This window comes from Megascapheus bottae, chromosome 6 (genome assembly GCF_031878675.1).
Source record: "Megascapheus bottae isolate mThoBot1 chromosome 6, mThoBot2.hap1, whole genome shotgun sequence".
Classification (NCBI taxonomy): Eukaryota; Metazoa; Chordata; class Mammalia; order Rodentia; family Geomyidae; genus Megascapheus; species Megascapheus bottae.
This window is the reverse complement of record NC_143514.1, coordinates 18,309,684-18,329,552: the sequence shown is the minus strand read 5'-3', so window position 1 is coordinate 18,329,552 and position 19,869 is coordinate 18,309,684. Positions and strand designations below refer to the sequence as shown.

At 36.0% G+C, this 19,869-nt stretch overlaps 1 protein-coding gene across 2 annotated transcripts in view; it reads right to left on the bottom strand.

Moving 5' to 3' along the window:
• Positions 1 to 19,869, bottom strand: part of Stxbp3 (syntaxin binding protein 3) — a 69,315-nt gene that overhangs the window by 37,554 nt on the left and 11,892 nt on the right. For both annotated transcript variants that reach the window (XM_090334311.1, XM_090334310.1), the window contains exons 3-8: positions 18,510 to 18,591; positions 12,567 to 12,643; positions 9,694 to 9,772; positions 8,906 to 9,006; positions 5,308 to 5,462; positions 2,234 to 2,324 (exon numbers count right to left, since the gene is read on the bottom strand). In XM_090334311.1, the coding sequence (XP_090190437.1) occupies positions 2,234 to 2,324; positions 5,308 to 5,462; positions 8,906 to 9,006; positions 9,694 to 9,772; positions 12,567 to 12,643; positions 18,510 to 18,591 (585 nt within the window). The remainder of the gene's footprint in view (positions 1 to 2,233; positions 2,325 to 5,307; positions 5,463 to 8,905; positions 9,007 to 9,693; positions 9,773 to 12,566; positions 12,644 to 18,509; positions 18,592 to 19,869) is intronic.

Sequence of the window (19,869 nt, the reverse complement as noted above, 5' to 3'; positions counted from 1 at the left end):
AGATCTCTACCACTTGAACCTCAGCACCACTTCTGGCTTTTTTTCTATGTATGTGGTACCCAGAATTCGAACCTGGGTCTTCATGCATGCTAGGCAAGCACTTTAACCACTAGGCCAAACTCCCGGCCCCCCAAGGATAGATTTTTTAAAGTATGTTTAAGTGTTCACTTTTCTAATGAAGTTCACAACAGTATGGTGCAGTGGTTAGGTGCATAGGCTTTGGAATTAGATTTTTATTTGAGTTCATCTTTGATTTCATTCTTTTTTTATTTCACACTTGTACAATTTTGAATCAATATTTCAACCTGTTATATGTGAGTATTCTCTTTGAAAAATAATCTAACCATATAACCTTAGTCTTATAAGATTGTTATAAAGATTAAATACAGTAATATCATGAAACAATTAGCATAGTGCTTGACAATTAGTATGCTCACAATATACATGAGCTATAAGCTGTATTTTCAGAAATATCCTAAGAAAAAGTGAACCTAAATTCTTTATCAGGGATTGCTTAGGATAGTAAAAATAGGGGAAGTGTGAAACTACTTCAGAAAGGAGTTGAGACTTTAAGAACAAAAAGGTATAAAGAATTTGCAGGATGTACAATTTCTAAATAAGAAAAAAGTAAAAATTTCTTTTGTGCATTTTTCTCTTTGCCAACTGAAATGAAGAGATATGTATTAATACGTTTATTGTATAGCTTTTCCTTCATTCAATACTCTATTTACTATCTACTGTATCAAGCTATTCTATCTTCATAAGTAGAATAAGTTTTTATTACACCTGTAAACAAGAATTAACTTTTTTTCTTTCTTTTTTCTTTTCTCCTTTTTTTTTTTTTTTTTTAAATGTGCCAGTGCTGGGCTTGAACTTAGTAATTAAGCACAGTCCCTTAGCTTTTTCTGCTCAAGGTTAGCATTCTACCACTTGAGACACAGCTAGCCTTTGGGGATTAATCAAAGACAGATCATCATTATCATGGACCTAACTGCCCCAGCTAGCTTCGAATCTCCGATCTCAGCCTCCTGAGCAGCTGGGATTACTGGTGTGAACCACCAGCACTGGACGTGATTAACTTACAAAGTAATTAACCTAAGATCTAAACTTATGTCTTCCATTCTTATTAGACAGCTTAATTATGAATTTTGCCTTTTGTTATATGCCTGTACCCCCAAAATACTAGTATCTATGCAATAAATTCCTTCTTTTACTATATCATACTCATCCTTAAAGTGCAAGAGCCTTTTCCTCTGGGATGCCTTCTAAGACTTCAGTTTATTTATTGGAACTTCCCTTTGTTATCTTCCCATTGTATTGTACATATTCTTCTTTCATTCTACTTATTATATAAACCAGCAAGTGGTTGTTTCTGGACTATGTCCCAAGCAATGAGTAGTTTCGTCCTTTAATTGTTTATCTTCCCAGAACTTTGACTTCATCTCTGTCAGTTTCAACCACACCGACATACTGATATTACCCAGGTTCCAATCTTAGGCTCTAACTACATTAATTTTGGTAAGATGATAAATTGCCATTTATTAAACTCCTATGTGTTCCATACTAACTCAGTCTTCATACTATGTAAGGAAGGTACTTACTATCTCATCTATTCTGCAAATAAAAAACAACTCAACGTCATAGTAAAAACAGTAATTCCTATGTTTATTAAATATTAACTCGGTGGTAAGCATTATTCTACATACTATCCATATTAATTTAACTAACCCACTAACTTAAAAGAGGTATTTTCTTAGCCGAATTTGTTTTGTTTTGTTTTACCAGTCCTGGGACATGAACTCAGAGCCTTGGCACTGTCCCTGTGCCTCTCTGTGCTCAAGGCTAGTGCTCTATTACTTAAGCCACAGCACCACTTCTGGCGTTTTCTATGTACATGGTACTGAGGAATTGAAACCAGGGCTTCATGCATGCTAGGCAAGCACTCTGCCACTAGGCCAAGCTTCCAGCCTCTTCGCTGAATTTTACAGAAATAATAATTTAAGTATAGAAAATTTTATAATTATCCCTAATTAACATAACCATGAGATATATGGAAGAGTCAGGATGTGGACACAGTGCTGATTTCAAAGTCTGTATCTTCCTCTCTAAACCACTCTGCCTATTAACATTTACACTACTGTCTATGGTCATGATTCCCAAATCAATATTAGAAAAGAAACAAAAAAGTTATTTAGAAAGAAATAATACAGACTTTATGTCTTTTACTCATTACCTTTATCAGGCTCTTTTCATCAATTTTGTAATAGTCTTCAAGCTTTTTCTCAACCAGCTGTGCAAGTTTATAGGCATTATCTAGAGGTTTACTAGAAATTTTAAAAATGTTCAATTAACTTTCTTTCAGGAGACATTTTATAATATCATGAAATTTATTTATAAAATACTCATAAAATGATAAAGTTGTAAACATGGAAAAATTCAAACAATACCAAATATAAATGTTAATATACCAAGCATTACAAATGTAAATTTTTTGCCAGTTTTGGGGCTTGAATTTGAATTCAGGGCCTGAGCACTGTCCTTAGACTTTTCTCAAGGCTAGAGCTCTACCACTTGAGCCACAGCATTATTTCAGCTTTTTTCTATATATGCTGTACCAAGGAATTGAATCCGGGTCTTTGTGCATGCTAGGCAAGCACTCTACCACTAGGCTGAATTCCCGGCCCTACAAATGCAAACTTTATTACATGTATGTTACATTCTTTTTAAATAAAGGAAATAAAATATTACATATTTAAGAGAGTTATCCCTCCTTCCCTCCATCAAATCCTGGTCCTCTCCCCAGCCCTCCTCCAAGGCAATCATTATCATGAATTTCAAATTTATTATTTCAATAACTTCTGCATTTATGTGTATGCATATACATGTGTGCGAATGTAATCCATCTCTGTTGATACATTTATCTTCTACATAGTATTCTATTGTATAATTTACACTGGATTCTGTACATTCAGTCCCCTAAACACTAGGTTTTTCTCCTTTTTATGCTATTTACATCATTCTCAATGTTACATTTTTACAAACAACATTGAAACAAAAATGCTTGCACTTATGTGTTTAGGGACACTTTTCTAGGTAGAGGCTATACAGAAAAGTACAACTGAGCTGGGCGCCAGTGACTCACACCTATAATCCTAGCTACTCAGAAGGCTAAGATCTGAGGATCATAGTTGAAAGCCAGTCCCAGCACTGAAGTCCATGAGACTCTTAATCTCCAATTAACCACCAGAAAACCAGAAGTGGCACAGTGGCTCAAGTGGTAGAGCACTAGCCTTGAGCTAAACGGCTCAGGAATGGTGTCATGGCCCAGAGTTCAAGCTGCATGACCAACAAAAATAAAAAAAGGTCAATTCATGGGTCATAGGGCATGTACATTTTCAACTTTTCTAAATAACAGCAAATTATTCTTCAAATTAATAGACTATCTCTCCCACTAGCAGCAGGATATTTTTCTCATATGTTCTCTAACATTTGCTTAAAATCTTGTATGTCTGTCTTCTAATATGTAACATCAAATTTTAAATTAACTTCATGACCACTAGCATTAATATATTTTCCAAACCTACGGGAAAAACAATGTTAGAAAAGACTGTTCAACTAGTACACTGCCTTAAAATGGGAGTGGGGGTGGAATGGGTTTCAGTGTGATGGCTGTAAAGTATTAGTTTCTAACTTTTAAAATAAAACAGTGCCAAGCTCTGGTGGTTCATGCCTATAGTCCTAGCTACTCCGAAGGCTGAGATACAAGGAATGGAGTTTAAAACCAATCTGGGCACCACCAAATCTCTAATTAATCGCCAAAAAGCCAGAAATGGAGCTTTGGCTCAAGTGGCATAGCTCTAGCCTTGAGCAGAAAAAGCTGAGGGATAGCACATAAGCTCTTGATATCAGGCCACAGGACTTGGGGGCAGAGGGAGAGGAGAATAGAACCTCTAATGAGTGATTTACTCTACAGAATTTATTTTCTAAAATCGCATGTTCAAAAGGAAGTAACTTTATTATACTTTAAAAATCTATAAAACACAAACACAAAGAATGTGGGGTTTTTGTTTGTTTTGTCAGTCCTGGGGCTTGAGCTCAGGGCCTGAGTGCTGTCCTTGGACTTTCTCAAGGTTAGAGCTCTATCATTTGAGCTACAGCACCATTTCTGACTTTTTCTATGTATGTGGTACCAAGGAATAGAACCTGAATCTTCATGCATGCTAGGCAAGCACTCTACCACTAGGCCAAACTCTGGGCCCCAAGAACTTTTTCTTTTTTAATGCCAATTCTGGGATTTGACCCTGCGTGCAGTCTTTTAAGTTCTTTACAGCTCTGCTATGGATTTTTTTTCATTTTTGTAGTTTAGTGGACTTCAGAGTCTCATAGACTTTCCAGTCTAGGTGGCTTCAAACTTCGATCCTCAGATCTCAACATCCTGAGTAGCTAGGATTACAGTAGTGAGCAACCGGTGCCCAGCTTTCAAAGAACTATTTTGCTTAAGAAAATGCAGTAGTTTTTAGCCAAGATTATTATTATTTGAGTGACTGATAGTATATCCCTAGGTGAACTAAATTTAAACAAATATATCAATTGGCTTTTATTTATTACTCTTTCTGAGCATAATCATCTACTAACCATCAAAACTTTTGTAGGAGACAAACCACTTAGCTTGGCTCCACTTAGTTCAGATAATTAGCACAATGTTTTATAAAAAGAATGTTTCTTTCTTTTTTTTTTTTTTAAATGGGTCATGGGGCTTGAACTCTTGGGCCTGGGTCCTGTCCCTGAGCTCTTCAGCTCAAGGCTACCACCCTACCCGGGGCCTGGGCATTGTCCATGAACTCTTCAGCTCAAGGCTCCTGCCCTACCCCCAAAGCCACAGCCCTACTTCCTGTTTTCTAGTGATTAATTGGAGATGAGTCTCTTGTCTTTACCAGTCTTTAGTGTCTGGCTGGCTTTGGCTGGCTCTCAGCCTTCTGAGTAGCTAGGATTACATGCATGAGCCACCACGCCCAGCAAGAAGAATGTTCCTAATTCCCAAGGTAAAGAGATTATTTAGTAATATTTAACTAAATTGAGGAGATTGACTATGTTTTTTCTAAGTAATTAATAGTGGATTTAAATTTTTTTACATTACGAGTAATAAAAATTAAATAATCCAGCCAATTTTACAATTCATAACTTGACAAATGCTATCGTTCAGATTAAAGAATTTTCTCAAAGAAAAAACAGAAAACAGAGACATTGCTTGCCTTTGATGAGACTTCAATAGAAAGCATAATATCTATAGATAATACTGTGCCTTACCTTTTATATCTTACTCCAGGATTTTCATCCAATGTGGCACATACGGTAACAATGCGCTCAGCCATTGCTTCCATAATGTCATTTTTCCCACTGGCATTACCGGGGTCTGGACTATAACAGTAATAGAATGCATCGGGTACATCAAGAGTATAAACCTAAGTTAGGCCAAAAAAGTTAAGACTGTCATTCAAGAAACTTCATTTCAAATATACATCAAGAAAATGGTATTACAAGACATTAAAAGAAAAAAAATACTTCTACTAACTGTGCTGTTTCTTGAAACAACTGCATCTTTACCTTAATTAAATCCTGTTTTCTCTGTCATCTTAATTTCATTCTTTTTCTCTTTTCTTTCTTGTCTTCCCAGTTAGTCTACCTGTCTCCCTTCAATTTGTGCTTCAAATACAGATTATACTATTAACTTTTCACTACCAATGCATAGATAAAGGAATCTGACAAGAATCAAAGTAAAATAAAAACCTTATACTTTGCAAAAAAAATTACAAAAAAGCCAAGTTGGTCTGTATGTCCAAGATTAAAAAGTGGTGTATGACTATCATCGTAACCTATGTGAAGGCTGAAATTGGGAGGATCATGGTTTCTGGTCAGCCCTTGGTAGAAAGTCTATGACATCTATCATCCCAGCAACTAAGGAAACTCAGTCTCCCCTTCCTCCCCACCTGGCCAAATAACTAGTGAAAAACAGGGCTGGAGGCATGACTCTGCAGTAGAGTACTTGTCTAGTATACACAAGACCCTGTACCTACCTCCACCCCAAAATCTTAATCCAGGATAGAACAGTCTAAATAGTTAATATACATTTTAATTCCTGCCAGGAACCAGTGGCTCAAATCTATAATCCTAGTTACTCAGGAGGTTGAGATGAGAGGACTGTGGTTCAAACACAGCCCATGAAGATAAATCTTAGAATCTTATCTCCAATTAACCAGCAAAAAGCTGAAAATAGAGGTATGGCTCAAGTGGTAAAGTACCAGCTGAGTAAAGCCAAGTGAGAAGTTTGAGGTCCTGAGTTCAAGCCACACTTAACAGCGCTACACACACACACACACACACACACACACACACACAAATGTATATCTTTAATTATTTAGACTCACATCCTTAAAATATGTTTCTGAAAATGATAAGACTCTATGCTATACCAGACGCAGTCTTATTACTAATATCATAAACCAATATCAGAGATCCAATCACCCACTTATTCATCTAACAAAACCTTCACTTATTTATTTATTTACAAAAGACTGGGTTAGAGAGTTACCATTATTTGGAGATACAGATCAGTTTCTTAATTGATATTAAGTTCTCCATCAAACCAAGTTTTAGATTTTACAAATTGTGATAGTAGCTGGGTGCTGGTGGCGCATACCTGTAATCCTAGCTGCTCAAGAGGTTGATTACTGAAGCTGGAAGCCAAGTGGGTAGGAAAGTTCCTGACTCTTATCTCCAATTAACCATTAGAAAATTGGAAGTGAGGGTCTCGAGTATGGCCTGGTGGTAGAGTGCTTGCTTAGCATGTATTAAGCCCTGGTTCAACACCTTGGTACCACATACACAGAAAAAGCCAGAAATGGTGCTGTGGCTCAAGTGATAGAGTGCTACCCTTAAGAAATCTCAGGAACAGTGCTCAGGCCCTGAGTTCAAGTCCCAAGACTGGCAAAAAAAATTGGAAGTAGTACTGCAGAACTAACCTTGAATAAAAGAGCATGGACAGCATCCAGGCCTTGAGTCAACCCTCACAACCAACAACAATAAAAAAGTAATAGTAAGCCCTCTCACCTAGGATAATATATTGGATGTAAAAGTAAACAAGTAATAAATACTATAAATTAAATAATAAATCATGAATAAACTTCCTCGCATTTCCTTTTACTCAAAGTTATTTATTTGATCATAACCCAACAGGGGCAGCCTTAACACAGATTATAATTTAGCTGTGGTCAATTTAGTTATCTCTGCTACTAAAAGAATTTGTTGCTTGCTGTATTACTGGCACTCTATACCTGACCTGTGTCCTTACCATAGTTTACTATGCCTACAAATAATACAATCTATTAAAAAATACTTATCACTCTTATTGTCCCTATGGGAGTATATTTTCCTGCCACTGATGTTATACTGTACTTAACTATGGAATTTAAGTAGAATTACACAAGCTTTAAAAACCTTTATGTAAGGTGTGGTACAGCACATGAATGAAAAATAAACCTTTGTTGGTGTAATGCAATCAGATTTGAGAGGCTTCCTACACCATGTTAAAGGATTACCTTTACAGGAACTTCTGGGAAACAGTTAAGCGGACAGCTTAAAATTTTATAATTTGGATTATAGTCTTTGTCAAAAACAGCAAAGCTTAAAAGAGAAAGCCCTAATCTAGGATTTTTCTATCCCCTAAATAGTTTTAGTATCAAATAACACCAAATTATTTTGATTCTATAAAATGCTACACGCCATACCCAATGTTATGGACATGGTATTGGAAATATACACATAACTACATAGACATAAAAACTTATGACCCTATAGACATAGTTTTATTTCATAAATTAATATGTATCTATGATATACGAACCCTTAGCCTAATTTTGATTATGTTCAAAAAACTAAGTGCCAGTAATTGTATAAAGAGATTCCCTTCTTGAACACCTGTTTGTTAAACATGTCATTTGAAATATGATGTAAAAATCAATGTTAATAAATTCTTTAATAAAAAAAAAGTGATGCTCTAAAAAAAAAAATGCTACACTCCAAGCACAGACAACAGAGCATCACAAACCTGAAAGCTACACTAGCTATGGGATTTGGGGTAAATTATCTAACCAGTGTGTTTTCTTTTATATTGGGAACGGAGATGATATAATGACTAAACTACTAAATTATGTTAAATATCTAATAAAGTGTCTAACATAAAGTACTATTATTATTATTATTAGTCAGTCATGGGGCTTGAACTCTGGGCTTTGGCACTTTCCCTGAACTCTTCATCTCAAGGCTATCACCCCACCACAGTGCCACTTCTGGCTTTCTAGTGGTTAACTGATGATAAAGAATCTCCTGGACTTTCGTGCCCAGGCTAGCTTTAAACCACAATCTTCAGATCTCAGCCTCCCAAGTAGCTAGGATTCTAGGTGTGAGCCACCAGGGCCCAGCTAAAGTACTATTATTAATCAAAAGCTCATTAACTGTTAGAAAAAACAGTTTCATAAATTATGACTTAAATAATATTAAGTTTATTATATCCCTACAAAAGCTAAATGAACTATTTTTTTGCCTTACCTAACAAAGTTGATAATAAAACATTTCTTGATTCCACACTCTAGTAATGCTGAAATCTTATATACCTAGAACTTGGTGGCAGATAAGAAATTTAAGCCCTTCTTTTCATAATTAATAATGCCGTCCAATTTTATTGCTCATGTTTCTCTCTTCACCATGGGAAATATTTATTTGTAGGCAAGGGAAAATATTTACCAAATAAATAACAAAACTTCTTTAAAATAGCTTTATTAACAAACTCATAAAAATCAAATGTGAAAAACCACTGAGAACTAAAATTAAAAATAAAAATAAAAAGTACCTGAGATTCATGTGGAATGAAGGAAATATTTATTTCTTTACATCTTCTTATTGACTTGGAGCAAGATGCTTTGATTTTGCTAAAGAGCTTATCAGGACAAACTAAAAGAAAAAAAATCAAAGCATATAACTGCATTTCAATCTTTATTCCAGTATTCAAAACTATTTTTATATTTAACCACTGCCTTTCACCAAGTAGTACTCTATAAGACTAAAGATGATATAAATTGCTCTTACTTTACAGATATTGAGGTCAAATGGGCTATGATAAAAATTTCTCCATTCACATCTTCTGTAAAGCTAGTTTATTAGAAATCTGCTGAAACTAAATATTCAAAAGGAAACTTTTCTAATTCAATTTCGCTCTCTCGTGCTCCCCCACACCTCGCTTTTTGTCAGTCATAGGGCTTGAGCTCTGGGCCTGGATGCTGTCCCTGAGCAGTTCGGCTCAAGGCTAGCACTCTACCACTTGAGTCACTGTGCCACTTCTGATTTTTCTGGTGGTTAATTGGAGATTAAGAGTCTCACAGACTTTAATGCTGAAGCTGGTTTTGAACCATGATCCTCAGATCTAAGATTGCAGGCGTGGGCCACCAGCACCTGGCTTAAATTTTTTTTGTTACCATAACATGAACGAAAATAAGAAATTTGTATTTTTTAAGTTCTAGCCTAATAATAATAAATGATATAGAGAAAACTACTAATACTCAAAACAGTATTATAAAAAGCAGACACTTTAAAATGAATAGGACTTTAAACAATATAATAATTTATAAAAAAGATACTTACAGTCAGTGAAGTATATGTATGCTGCTTTATATTTGTTCTCTGACTTACTTGCAAAATCATGTAAGAAGCAATCTACAGACTTAAAAAGGGTTAGATGTTAACAAACACTTCATAAATACTAATTTAATTATATTCTCTTTTACAGTAAGATTATTTTATCTGAATGAGAAAATAAAACCTCACTTTAAAAGTTAAGCTTATAAACTGACTTTTAAAGATGCTTAGCCAGTGATAGCTCATAAAATAACATGTAGCAAGCAGTAAGGTAACACAGATAAACAAAAGCAAGGAAGTGAAGTCTTCTTAGACTGAAAGCACAGAGGACAAGATTATCAGAAGATAAAAGATCAAGGGACTGAGAAGCCAAGATGCTAGAAGTATCATCTATATGAAAAATAAAACCACCAAGACACATGGCTAGAGAAGTGTAAACAAAGTGACAGTGAACTCAGAGTGAAAACTATCAAAGGATAATAATAAAACATCCAGAGCTTGGTAGATGACTTCTAGGAGAAACAGCAAGTAATACTGTTAGTAATATATACTTCTATGGAGTAGTTTAAAAATAACTGTTTCAGTGCAAAAATGTAGATGGCAATTATCTTTCTGCTATTTTTTCCGGGGAATCCTAAAACTATTGCTGTTAGCTCACGTGGATTGATCTCAAAAGTCTATCTTTTCCCCCACAATTTCCATAACTTTTGGCCTTTTCCCCTGGAGTTCACAAGATCTCTTTTAGCAAACTCCTCCTAAAAACTGTTGCTTTATAGTCTTCATGTGGAAATTCTGGATTTTGGTCTCTTAATCCAATTAGGATGCAAGTCTCACACCATGTTTCTTCTCCAGAGTTCTCAAGGACCTGAGGCTTCACCTGCACACAGAGGCCTGTTCCAGCAGTCAACTGGCTAAGAACAGGAAAAGAAACTGAAGATGGTTGTAGGAAGGAAAGAATCACATCTAGGTGCCATCTTCTTATTTGAATCTGTGCTTCATCTCTGAAATTTTTATATTCTATTTTTGTTATTTAACATTAAAAGTGAATTCCTAGGTCACAAAATATCTATACATCTTATTTTTTAATGGTCACTAACATTTTTCTAAGAACTTAACTGGTTTTATTTATTCCTAGGAAGCTAATTTGAGTCATTTGATTATTTCCTTTGACAAACTAAAAAACATAGATCATTTTTAAAGATTCTTAAGAAAGGACCTCTAATTATTTTCCAAAAAGGCTATATTCCAACCAGCAATATAGAATAGTTTCTGCTAAACTGATAGCTAAAACAACTAAAATGTGACATGTATATATGTATGTATATATATAGTTATATATCTATGTATCTGTGTGTATGTATGTCTATACTTACATAGTATATATATGTATATATACTATATACATATATATACTAATAGGTATATGTATATATGTAGTATATATATATATCTGTGTGTATGTATATCTATACTTATACACAGATATATAATCCCTCTGACAAACTACTAGGTGAAGAATGATGCTTTCAACTTGCATTTTTTCCAGTCATGAATTTTCTCTAATAGAATAATATCGTAAGTTATGTCATTAAAACTTCTTTGCACCAGCAGCCAATAGGGAATATCTACCTTTCCCCTACCATTTGCTGAAGTTAAAAATGAAATGAAAATAGGATCACTTAATATTCTAAGGAAGGAAGGAATAAAAGGTGGTGTTAGAAAACATGCTCTTAGATATTACATAGATTAAAGGAACATGATACATTTTTGGTTCTAAGTTTGGCTTCATGTAAGATAATTCACAAGGATTACAAACTTAAGAAAATACTGACACAAATTAATACACACACACACACACACACACACACACATAGTTCCATATGCACACACAAACACATGAGTGTATTCAATAAGGAAGTCTTTAAGATAAATGATTAATCAGACTATTTCTTTAATCTCTATTTCAAGTTTTTCCAAAATTATGGTTTAATAAGAGTAGCATGAGCAAAGTTTGCAAAGAAACAATCATTTTTATATAATAAACTTCTGTTTCCATACATGATAAAGAAAGGGAAATTTTTCACTTATATACTGCCACTAGGAAGAGTGGCAGTATAATCTGGGCTGGGAACATAGCTGAAGTGGTGGAGCACCTGCCTACCAAGTGCAAGAACCAGAGTTCAAACCCCAATATTGCAAAAAACAGTAACAACAACAACAAAAACAACAAAAAACCCACCAAAACTACCAAAAAAGTTAACACACACATGATCTTTTATGCCTGTGCTGGCCTTGAATCTCAGTCCTTCCAATCTCAGCTTCCTAAATAGACAGGATTACAGATAAGTGTCCAGGAAGATGTGTACATGAGTGTACTTATATGTATATATGTATATTTTTGGTGGTATTGGGCTTTGAATTCAGGGTCTCACAATTGCCTGATAGGTGCTTTTTGTTTTTGTTGCTGCCAGTTGTGGTGCTTGAACTCAGGGCCTGAGCATTGTCCTTCTACTTTTTCTCAAGGCTAAAGCTCTACCACTTGAGCCACAGCACCATTTCCAGCTTTTTTCTATGTATGTGGTACGGAGGAATCGAACTGGGGTCTTCGTGAATGCTAGGCAAGCACCAGTGGCCAAACTCCTGGCCCCAAGAACTAACTTTTTTTTTTTGCCAGTCCTGGCCTTGATCTCAGGCACTGTCCTTGGGTTTTTTCAAGGCTAGAGTTTTACCACTTGAGCCACAGCACCACTTCCAGTTTTTTCTATGTATGCGGTACCGAGGAATCAAAGTCAGGTCTTCTTGCATGCTAGGCAAGCACTCTACCATAAGACCAAGTCCCGCCCCCAAGAACTAACTTCTGAAAGACTCAAAATACTCACTTTTTCTGTTGGAGAGATAAAATAAAGAGCTTTCATCTGTCTGACAGGTTCTCGATTCTTATAAATATTCTCCACAACTAACAAAAAAAAAAGACATTTTATACAATCAAATGTAAAAACTTGAAACCTTTTTGTGTGTGTGCCTGTGCTGGTACTGGTGCTAAATGCTGTCTTATGGCTTTCCACTCAAGGCTGGCACTCTACCATTTGAGTCACAACTCCACTTCTGGCCTTTGGTAATTACCCATAAGAACCTCTTGGAATTGTATGCCTCGGTGGCTTTGGACTTAGGTCCTCAGATCTCAGCCTCCTGAGTATCTATGATTATAGGCATGAGTCACCAGCACCCAGTCTTGAGTCCAACTTTAAACAAACTCTACAGTACTTTAATGAAAAAACACTAAATTAACAAATTTTGAAAATGTGTATTTCTTGAGGCTATACTATATGCTTAATTGTTTTATTATAAGGAAAAAATACTTATATCATAGGTAGGTCTATCAGCATAACAGCATAAACAATCAGTATGTCATAAAGAAACTGAGAAAATGCATAAAAATAAAAATTAGTATTTCTTTCAAAAATACTGTACTATAATATTAGCTAATATGACACCAATTATGTCAAGCTAAGCACTTTACATGGCTATGAACCTCTGTAACAATGAGATGACTGTTTAATATGAGGAAAGTGAGGCTTACAGAAATAGAATAACTTGCCTAAATAGACAAAATAAAAGTACAACAGGCATGCTTCCAACTTTTATCTGACATCTATGTTTTACGTAACATAATATTCTTTAAGTAAATTGCCAATTAAAATCTGTCATTTTAAAGCAAACATAAGTATATCTTTCAACAATACTAGTCAATTTACTAAAATTAAGAAAATACCTACTATAAAGTAAACATAAAGCTAGTAAACTCTGTCAAATTAACTATTTAAAGATAGTTATTCACTTACTTATTTGTAGATACTGGGGTATAACTCAGGGCCTCAAGCTCAACAGGCAGGCACTTTAACTACTCAGCCATGCATCTAACTCAGTGGGTTTGTTTAAAGTGCTATTTAAGTTGTATCCTTAATTTTCCTTTTTTTTTGGGGGGGGTCATTCATGGGGCTTAAATTCTGGGTCTGAGAGCTGTCCCTGAGTTCTTCAGCTTAAGGCTATTGCTCTACCACTTGAGCCACAGCACCATTTCCAGTATTCTGGTGGTTAATTGAAGATAAGAGTCTCACAGACTTTAGTGCCCGGGCTGGCTTTGAACCATGATCCTCAGATCTATGCCACCTGAGTAGCTATGCTTACAGGCGTGAACCACTGGTGTCTGGCTACTCTTTTTTTGTTATCATGAAAGTGATGTACAAAGTGGTAACATAAGGTAACAAGTACATTTCTTTTTAGACAATGTCACTTTTTCCCTTGCTCTCTCCTAGTTTTTGCCACCCATCTCCACCCACAAGTTGTACAGTTCATTTTCCATATAGTGCTAACTCTGTGCTTTACTGGTTATTTTTGAGATAAGGTCTCACTTTCTGGCTCAATATGCTTATGTTAGGTTTGCTTATTGTGGTTAGGATGATAGGCACAGATCACAATGCCTAGGTTCTCCATTAAGAAGGGGATCGCATGATCTTTTTTGCCTATGATGGCCTTGAACCTCAGTCCTTCCAATCTCAGCCTCCTAAATAGACAGGATTACAGATAAGTGTTCAGGGAGATGTGTACATGAGTGTACTTATATGTATATACGAATATTTTTGGTGGTATTGGGCTTTGAATTCAGGGTCTCACAATTGCCTGATAGGTGCTTTTTGTTTTTGTTGAACTCAGGGCCTGAGCACTGTCCTTCGACTTTTTCTCAGACTAAAGCTCTACCACTTGAGCCATAGCACCACTTCCAGCTTTTTTCTATGTATGTGGTAAGGAGAAATCGAACTAGGGTCTTCGTGCATGCTAGGCAAGACTCTACCACTAGGCCAAACTCCTGGCCCCCTGATAGGTGCTTTATAGCTGAGTCACATATCCAACCTTAAAGCGCGCGCGCTCTCTCTCTCTCTCTCTCTCTCTCTCTCTCTCTCTCTCTCTCTCTCTCTCTCTCTCTCTCTCTCTCTCTCTCTCTCTCTCCCCTCTCCCCTCTCCCCTCTCCCCTTCCCCCCTCTCTCCCCCTCCCCCCTCCTTCCCTCCCTCCCCTTCCCAGCTTGGGCTTGAATTGTCCTTGAACTTTTGTTATCAAGTCTAATGCTTTACATCTTAGAGCCACAGATCAATTTCTGGCTTTTGGGTAGACTTTCTTGTCCTGTTGGCTTTGATCCTCACTCAGTCTTCAGAATTAGGGATTATAGGTATGAGCCACTGACTTCAGGCTCTATTTTAACTTAAAGTATCCTTCTACAAATAAAAGGAACCATCTTTCAAAATTCCTGTTTGTTAAAAAGATCCAGAAAAAAAAATCATTAATCACATTAACTAGCATTATGACATGCATAGTAAGCCACTGTTAAACTTCTCTTTTAAATAAGGTAATCTCATCATGGCTACTATTAGCAAATAAAAATTTCAAAGAAAGCTGGGTTTTGGTGGCTTACTCATCATGGCTACTATTAGCAAATAAAAATTTCAAAGAAAGCTGGGTTTTGGTGGCTTATGTCTGCAATATTAGGAATCCAGGAGGCTGAGATCTGGGAATCACCTTTTGAAGCCACCCTAGGCAGGAAAGTCCATGGGACTCCTATCTTTGATTAACTACCTGAAAATCAGAAGTGGTGCTGTGGCTCAAAGTGGTAGAATGCTAGTTTTGAGTGAAAAAGCTCAAGAACAGAGCCCAGGCCCCAAGTTCAAGCTCCAGGACCAACCAAAATTTTTTTCAAGGAAAAAAATGAATTATTTTATGCAAAAAATGAGGATTTTATAATTCCTTCAATTATAATTTTATCTGCCAAGGACTAAGATTCATGAGCTTAGGGAAGCAGTTTAGTGACAGAAGATATTCTTTGCATATGCAAGGTCCCTAAAAAAATTAAACATAAAAAAATAATTAAAGTTCAGTATGTGTTAAATTCCTTCCACTGATCACCTTTATTAATGACTGCCATAACAACACAGAATCTGATCACAGAATCTGCTAATGCCAATTCTAACAGAGATTCTCAGAAAAACTTGGAATTATGGAAAACAATTATAACTAAGCCAGAGAAAACATAGGTGACCCTGGAAAATATCAAGAACATTCCACAGCTATGTGCCTATGAATTGCAGTCCAAGAAAATACTTTTCAAAAAAAATGGGGAATCTGCATGTGCACTGTTAAACATTAAACTCTTTAAGCGGTCCCATGATACTTGTTTGCCCTCGATACTATTTTCCAAGCTTATTGGCAACAAAATCCTTTCCTTGAAGAACATGGTATCAACACTGGACACACAGTAAGAAATAACGGTCTCTAAAGGGCAAATAAAAGCTTCTAGAATAGCTCTGTTACTTCACAGTGTGTTCACACATTTATCAAATGGTATTCACACAAGTTTTCATATCAGAATGACTTATGGCAATGTAAATTTAAAAAACCAAAAAACTACAGTGGCTGGGAGTTTGGCCTAGTGGTAGAGAGTGCTTGCCTAGCATACACGAAAACCTGAGTTTGATTCCACAGTACCACACATATAGAAAAAGCTGGAAGTGGTACAGTGGCTCAAGTGTAGAATACTAGCCTTGAGAAAGCACAAGGACAGTGCTCAGGCCCTGACTTCAAGCCTCAGGACTAGCAAAAAAAAAAACAAAAAACAAAACCTAATATTAATCTATTTCACTTATTTAACAGAAACGTTGGGGCTTTAATCTTCTAATTTCTAATTTTGGAGTTTTTATCTTTTTTTTTCCCCTGAGCTGTACCTATAGTCTAGCTTTGTGCTAGAAAACTGAAGATAAGACCCTCTCAGATTTGTCTGCCTGAGCTTTGAATTTAAATCCTCAGATCTCAGCCTCCTGAATAGCCAGGATCAGCAGAAGTTACCAGAGCCTAGCCTCCTTGTTTTTGATTTTCTCCAACTCTACATGTAGACAAAGATATTTACCCATACATACATATACATTTGATTCATAATTGTATACAAATATAAATTTTGCACATAGAGTTAAAAACTTGAGAAACCATATAATAAATATTTGTCTCTTAATAATATGTATAGGGATCAGAAAGGAAAACACGAATTAAGCATTTCCAGAGTCAATACCTTTAAGGAAAACCCTTTAAGACTGACACATCTAACCATCAGTAAATGTCTGTTATTAGTAATATTTCAGTCATCCACCTAACTACCCATGACTTCATTCTATTTTCATAATAATCTTATGAGATAGGCATAGTTTTCTGTATCCTATTGGGGGGATGTGGGGCTCACAGAGAGGTAGCCTCAACTGATATATGGACAAACCATGTTTCAAAACAAGGTCTCTACAGCTGCTGAAGCCAGACTGTTAACCATGCTATACTTCCTCTCCCACATTTCCTCACTAGTCATGTGCTCAGTAAGCCTGCCTCCATGTTTTCAAATGACTTCTGTTTTTCTACAAAGGGCCATAAAATACACAGTATTTAATATGCAATATGCAACAAAGATTATTTTATGTATAAATTTCAAAATGAATATAAAGCCAGAGAATACTTTCATGTTTTCTTCTGAGCCACAGAAGTTAGGAATGACTAATCCAGTGTGGTGGCTCATGCCTGTAATCCTACCCACTCAAAAAGGTGGGACTGGAAGGGTCATGAATTGAGGCCAGCTCAGGCAAAATGTTTGTGAAACCACATCTCCATCAATATAAAGCTGGGTATATACCTGGCACCTATTATCCCTGTGACTCAGAAAACACAACTAGGGAGATCAAAGATCAGGCCAGTGTAGACAAAAAACAAAACCCTATTTGAAAAGGAGTGAAAACAAAAAGGATTGGAAGCATGGCTTAAATGATAAGCACCTAGCAAGCAAGTGTAAGACTCAAAGTTCAAACTCCCAGAAAACATAGCACATTACCAAAACATAAAAAAATCTATTTCTGACTTTGAGTGCTTTCCTATTGCAAATAGGGAAATGGGTATATTTACGTCTTTACAGTGCTGTTATAAAGATCAAATTTAAATAACTGAGTTAAAGAACAATGAGTTAAAGATAACATCATCATAAATACTGCCGGGCATTGGTGTTTTCCCTAGATGGTAATATAGATTAATATTTCACTAACATAAGCCTGGACAGTTGTGGTATTACTTTTTTTTTTCAAGTCTTTATTTTGTTTTTTCCTAGAATTAATCCAAATTTATAATTATCTTATTTCTAGGTAATAAAAATAAATTTACAAAATCAGCATCATATATTTTCAAATGTGTATTAATATTGATTCTTATATCATCAATTTAGAATCAAAGAAAAACACAAGAACTGGGAGTATAGCCCAGTGGTGGAGCACTTTGCTTATATACATCAAGTTCTAGGTTTGGTTACTAAAACCAAAAAAGAAAACCACAAGCAAAGTTAACTGAATGTATCAATACACAAAACTGTTGTTTTAAAAAAAAAACTCCACTAAGCAACGGATTTAATCTTAATAACGCTTAGTATGTCTCAGTAGGCAGAAAAAATGACTCTGAAGATTCACAAAGAAAAAGGGCCAGGAATTTGGCTAGTGGTAGAGTGCTTGCCTAGCATGCACAAAGACCTGAATTCAATTCCTCAGCACCACATACATAGAAAACAGTTGGAAGTGGTGCTGCAGCTTAAGTGGTAGAGCTCTAGCCTTGAGAAAGCGCAAGGACAGTGTTCAGGCCCTGAGTTCCTGCCCTCCCCAGGATTGGGGGAAAAAAAGATTACTAACTAAAATTTCTTAATTCTTCAACCTTCCAAATGAAAATTTTTTAAATATTCATGAGAATTAATAACACTTACCAGTTATTCCCTCTTCTAGAAGATCTGCCATTTTGCAACATGATGCCAAAAGCTTAGTGGTAAATTCATCTAAAAGCATTATCTTAAATAGAAATTAAGAAATAAGTATAAGCATTCAATTGCTAAGAATTCACAAGACAGAATTTTAGATCTTAAATCTATTCAAACTTACCAATCTTTTACAACATAAAATTAATGTTAGTACAGTATATGAAATGACCTCAATTCATGTTTGGCTTATGATCTAGAGATTTTTTCTCAATAGACATTCATATAGAATATGTGTATGGAGGAAGTGGGGAGGTGGCTCAAGTGGTAGAGTGATAGCCTTGAGCTGGAGAACTAGGGACAGGGTCCAGGCCCAGAGTTCAAGCCCCACAACTGACAAAAAAATGTGTATGTGTGTGTATTTATAATTTGAAGGGTTTGTTTATTTTAATGCATTCAATGTGCTGTTGTTTTAGTGTGTGTGTGTGTGTATGTGTTGTTTGTTTGTTTTTTTTTGCCAGTCCTGGGTCTTGAACTCAGGACCTGAGCACTGTCCTTGGACTTTCTCAAGGCTAGAGCTCTACCACTAGAGCCATAGCACCACTTTCAGCTTTTTTCTATGTATGTGGTACCAAGGAATTGAGCCTGGGTCTTTCTGCATGCTAGGCAAGCACTCTACCACTAGACCAAACTTCTGGCCCCATGTGTGTGTTTTTATTGTTGTGGGGTTTCTTTGTCAGTACTGGGGCTTTAACTCAAGGCCTGAGAATTGTCCCTGAACTTTAGGCTAGCACTAGACCAGTTGAGTCACAATGCCACTTCTGGCTTTTTCTGTTTATGTGCCACTTCACGCATGCTAGGCAAGCACTCTACAGCTAAGCCACATTCCCAGCCCAACACATTCAATGTTTATCATCAAATTTTTTTTTCTTTTTGCTAGTCCTGGGATTTGAACTTAAGGTCCTGGGTTCTATCCCTGAGCCTCTCTGTGCTAAAGGTAGCACCCTACCACTTGAACCAGTGCCACTTCTGGCTTTTTCTGTTTGTGGTACAAACCCAGGGCTTCATGGATGCCAGGTAAGCACTCTACCACTAAGCTAGATTCCCAGCCTCAAATTTTCTTAAAACTATAAACTCACGCATTATTGCTTAAAGCACTGTTCACTTATTTTTTTTCCAGCTATCATATGAGTTACCATCCCCATTTCATTTCTTATTTAATTTTTCTTTAAATGGGAAGAGTTTGATTAAAATAAGGACACTTTGGAGTCCCTTAAGGAATAATTTAGTCTTGTGTCAATAACTGTATCATCATCCAGAAATGTTTGTCTTTCTTTAAAGAGTGCCTAAACAAGGGCTGGGAGTTGAGCCT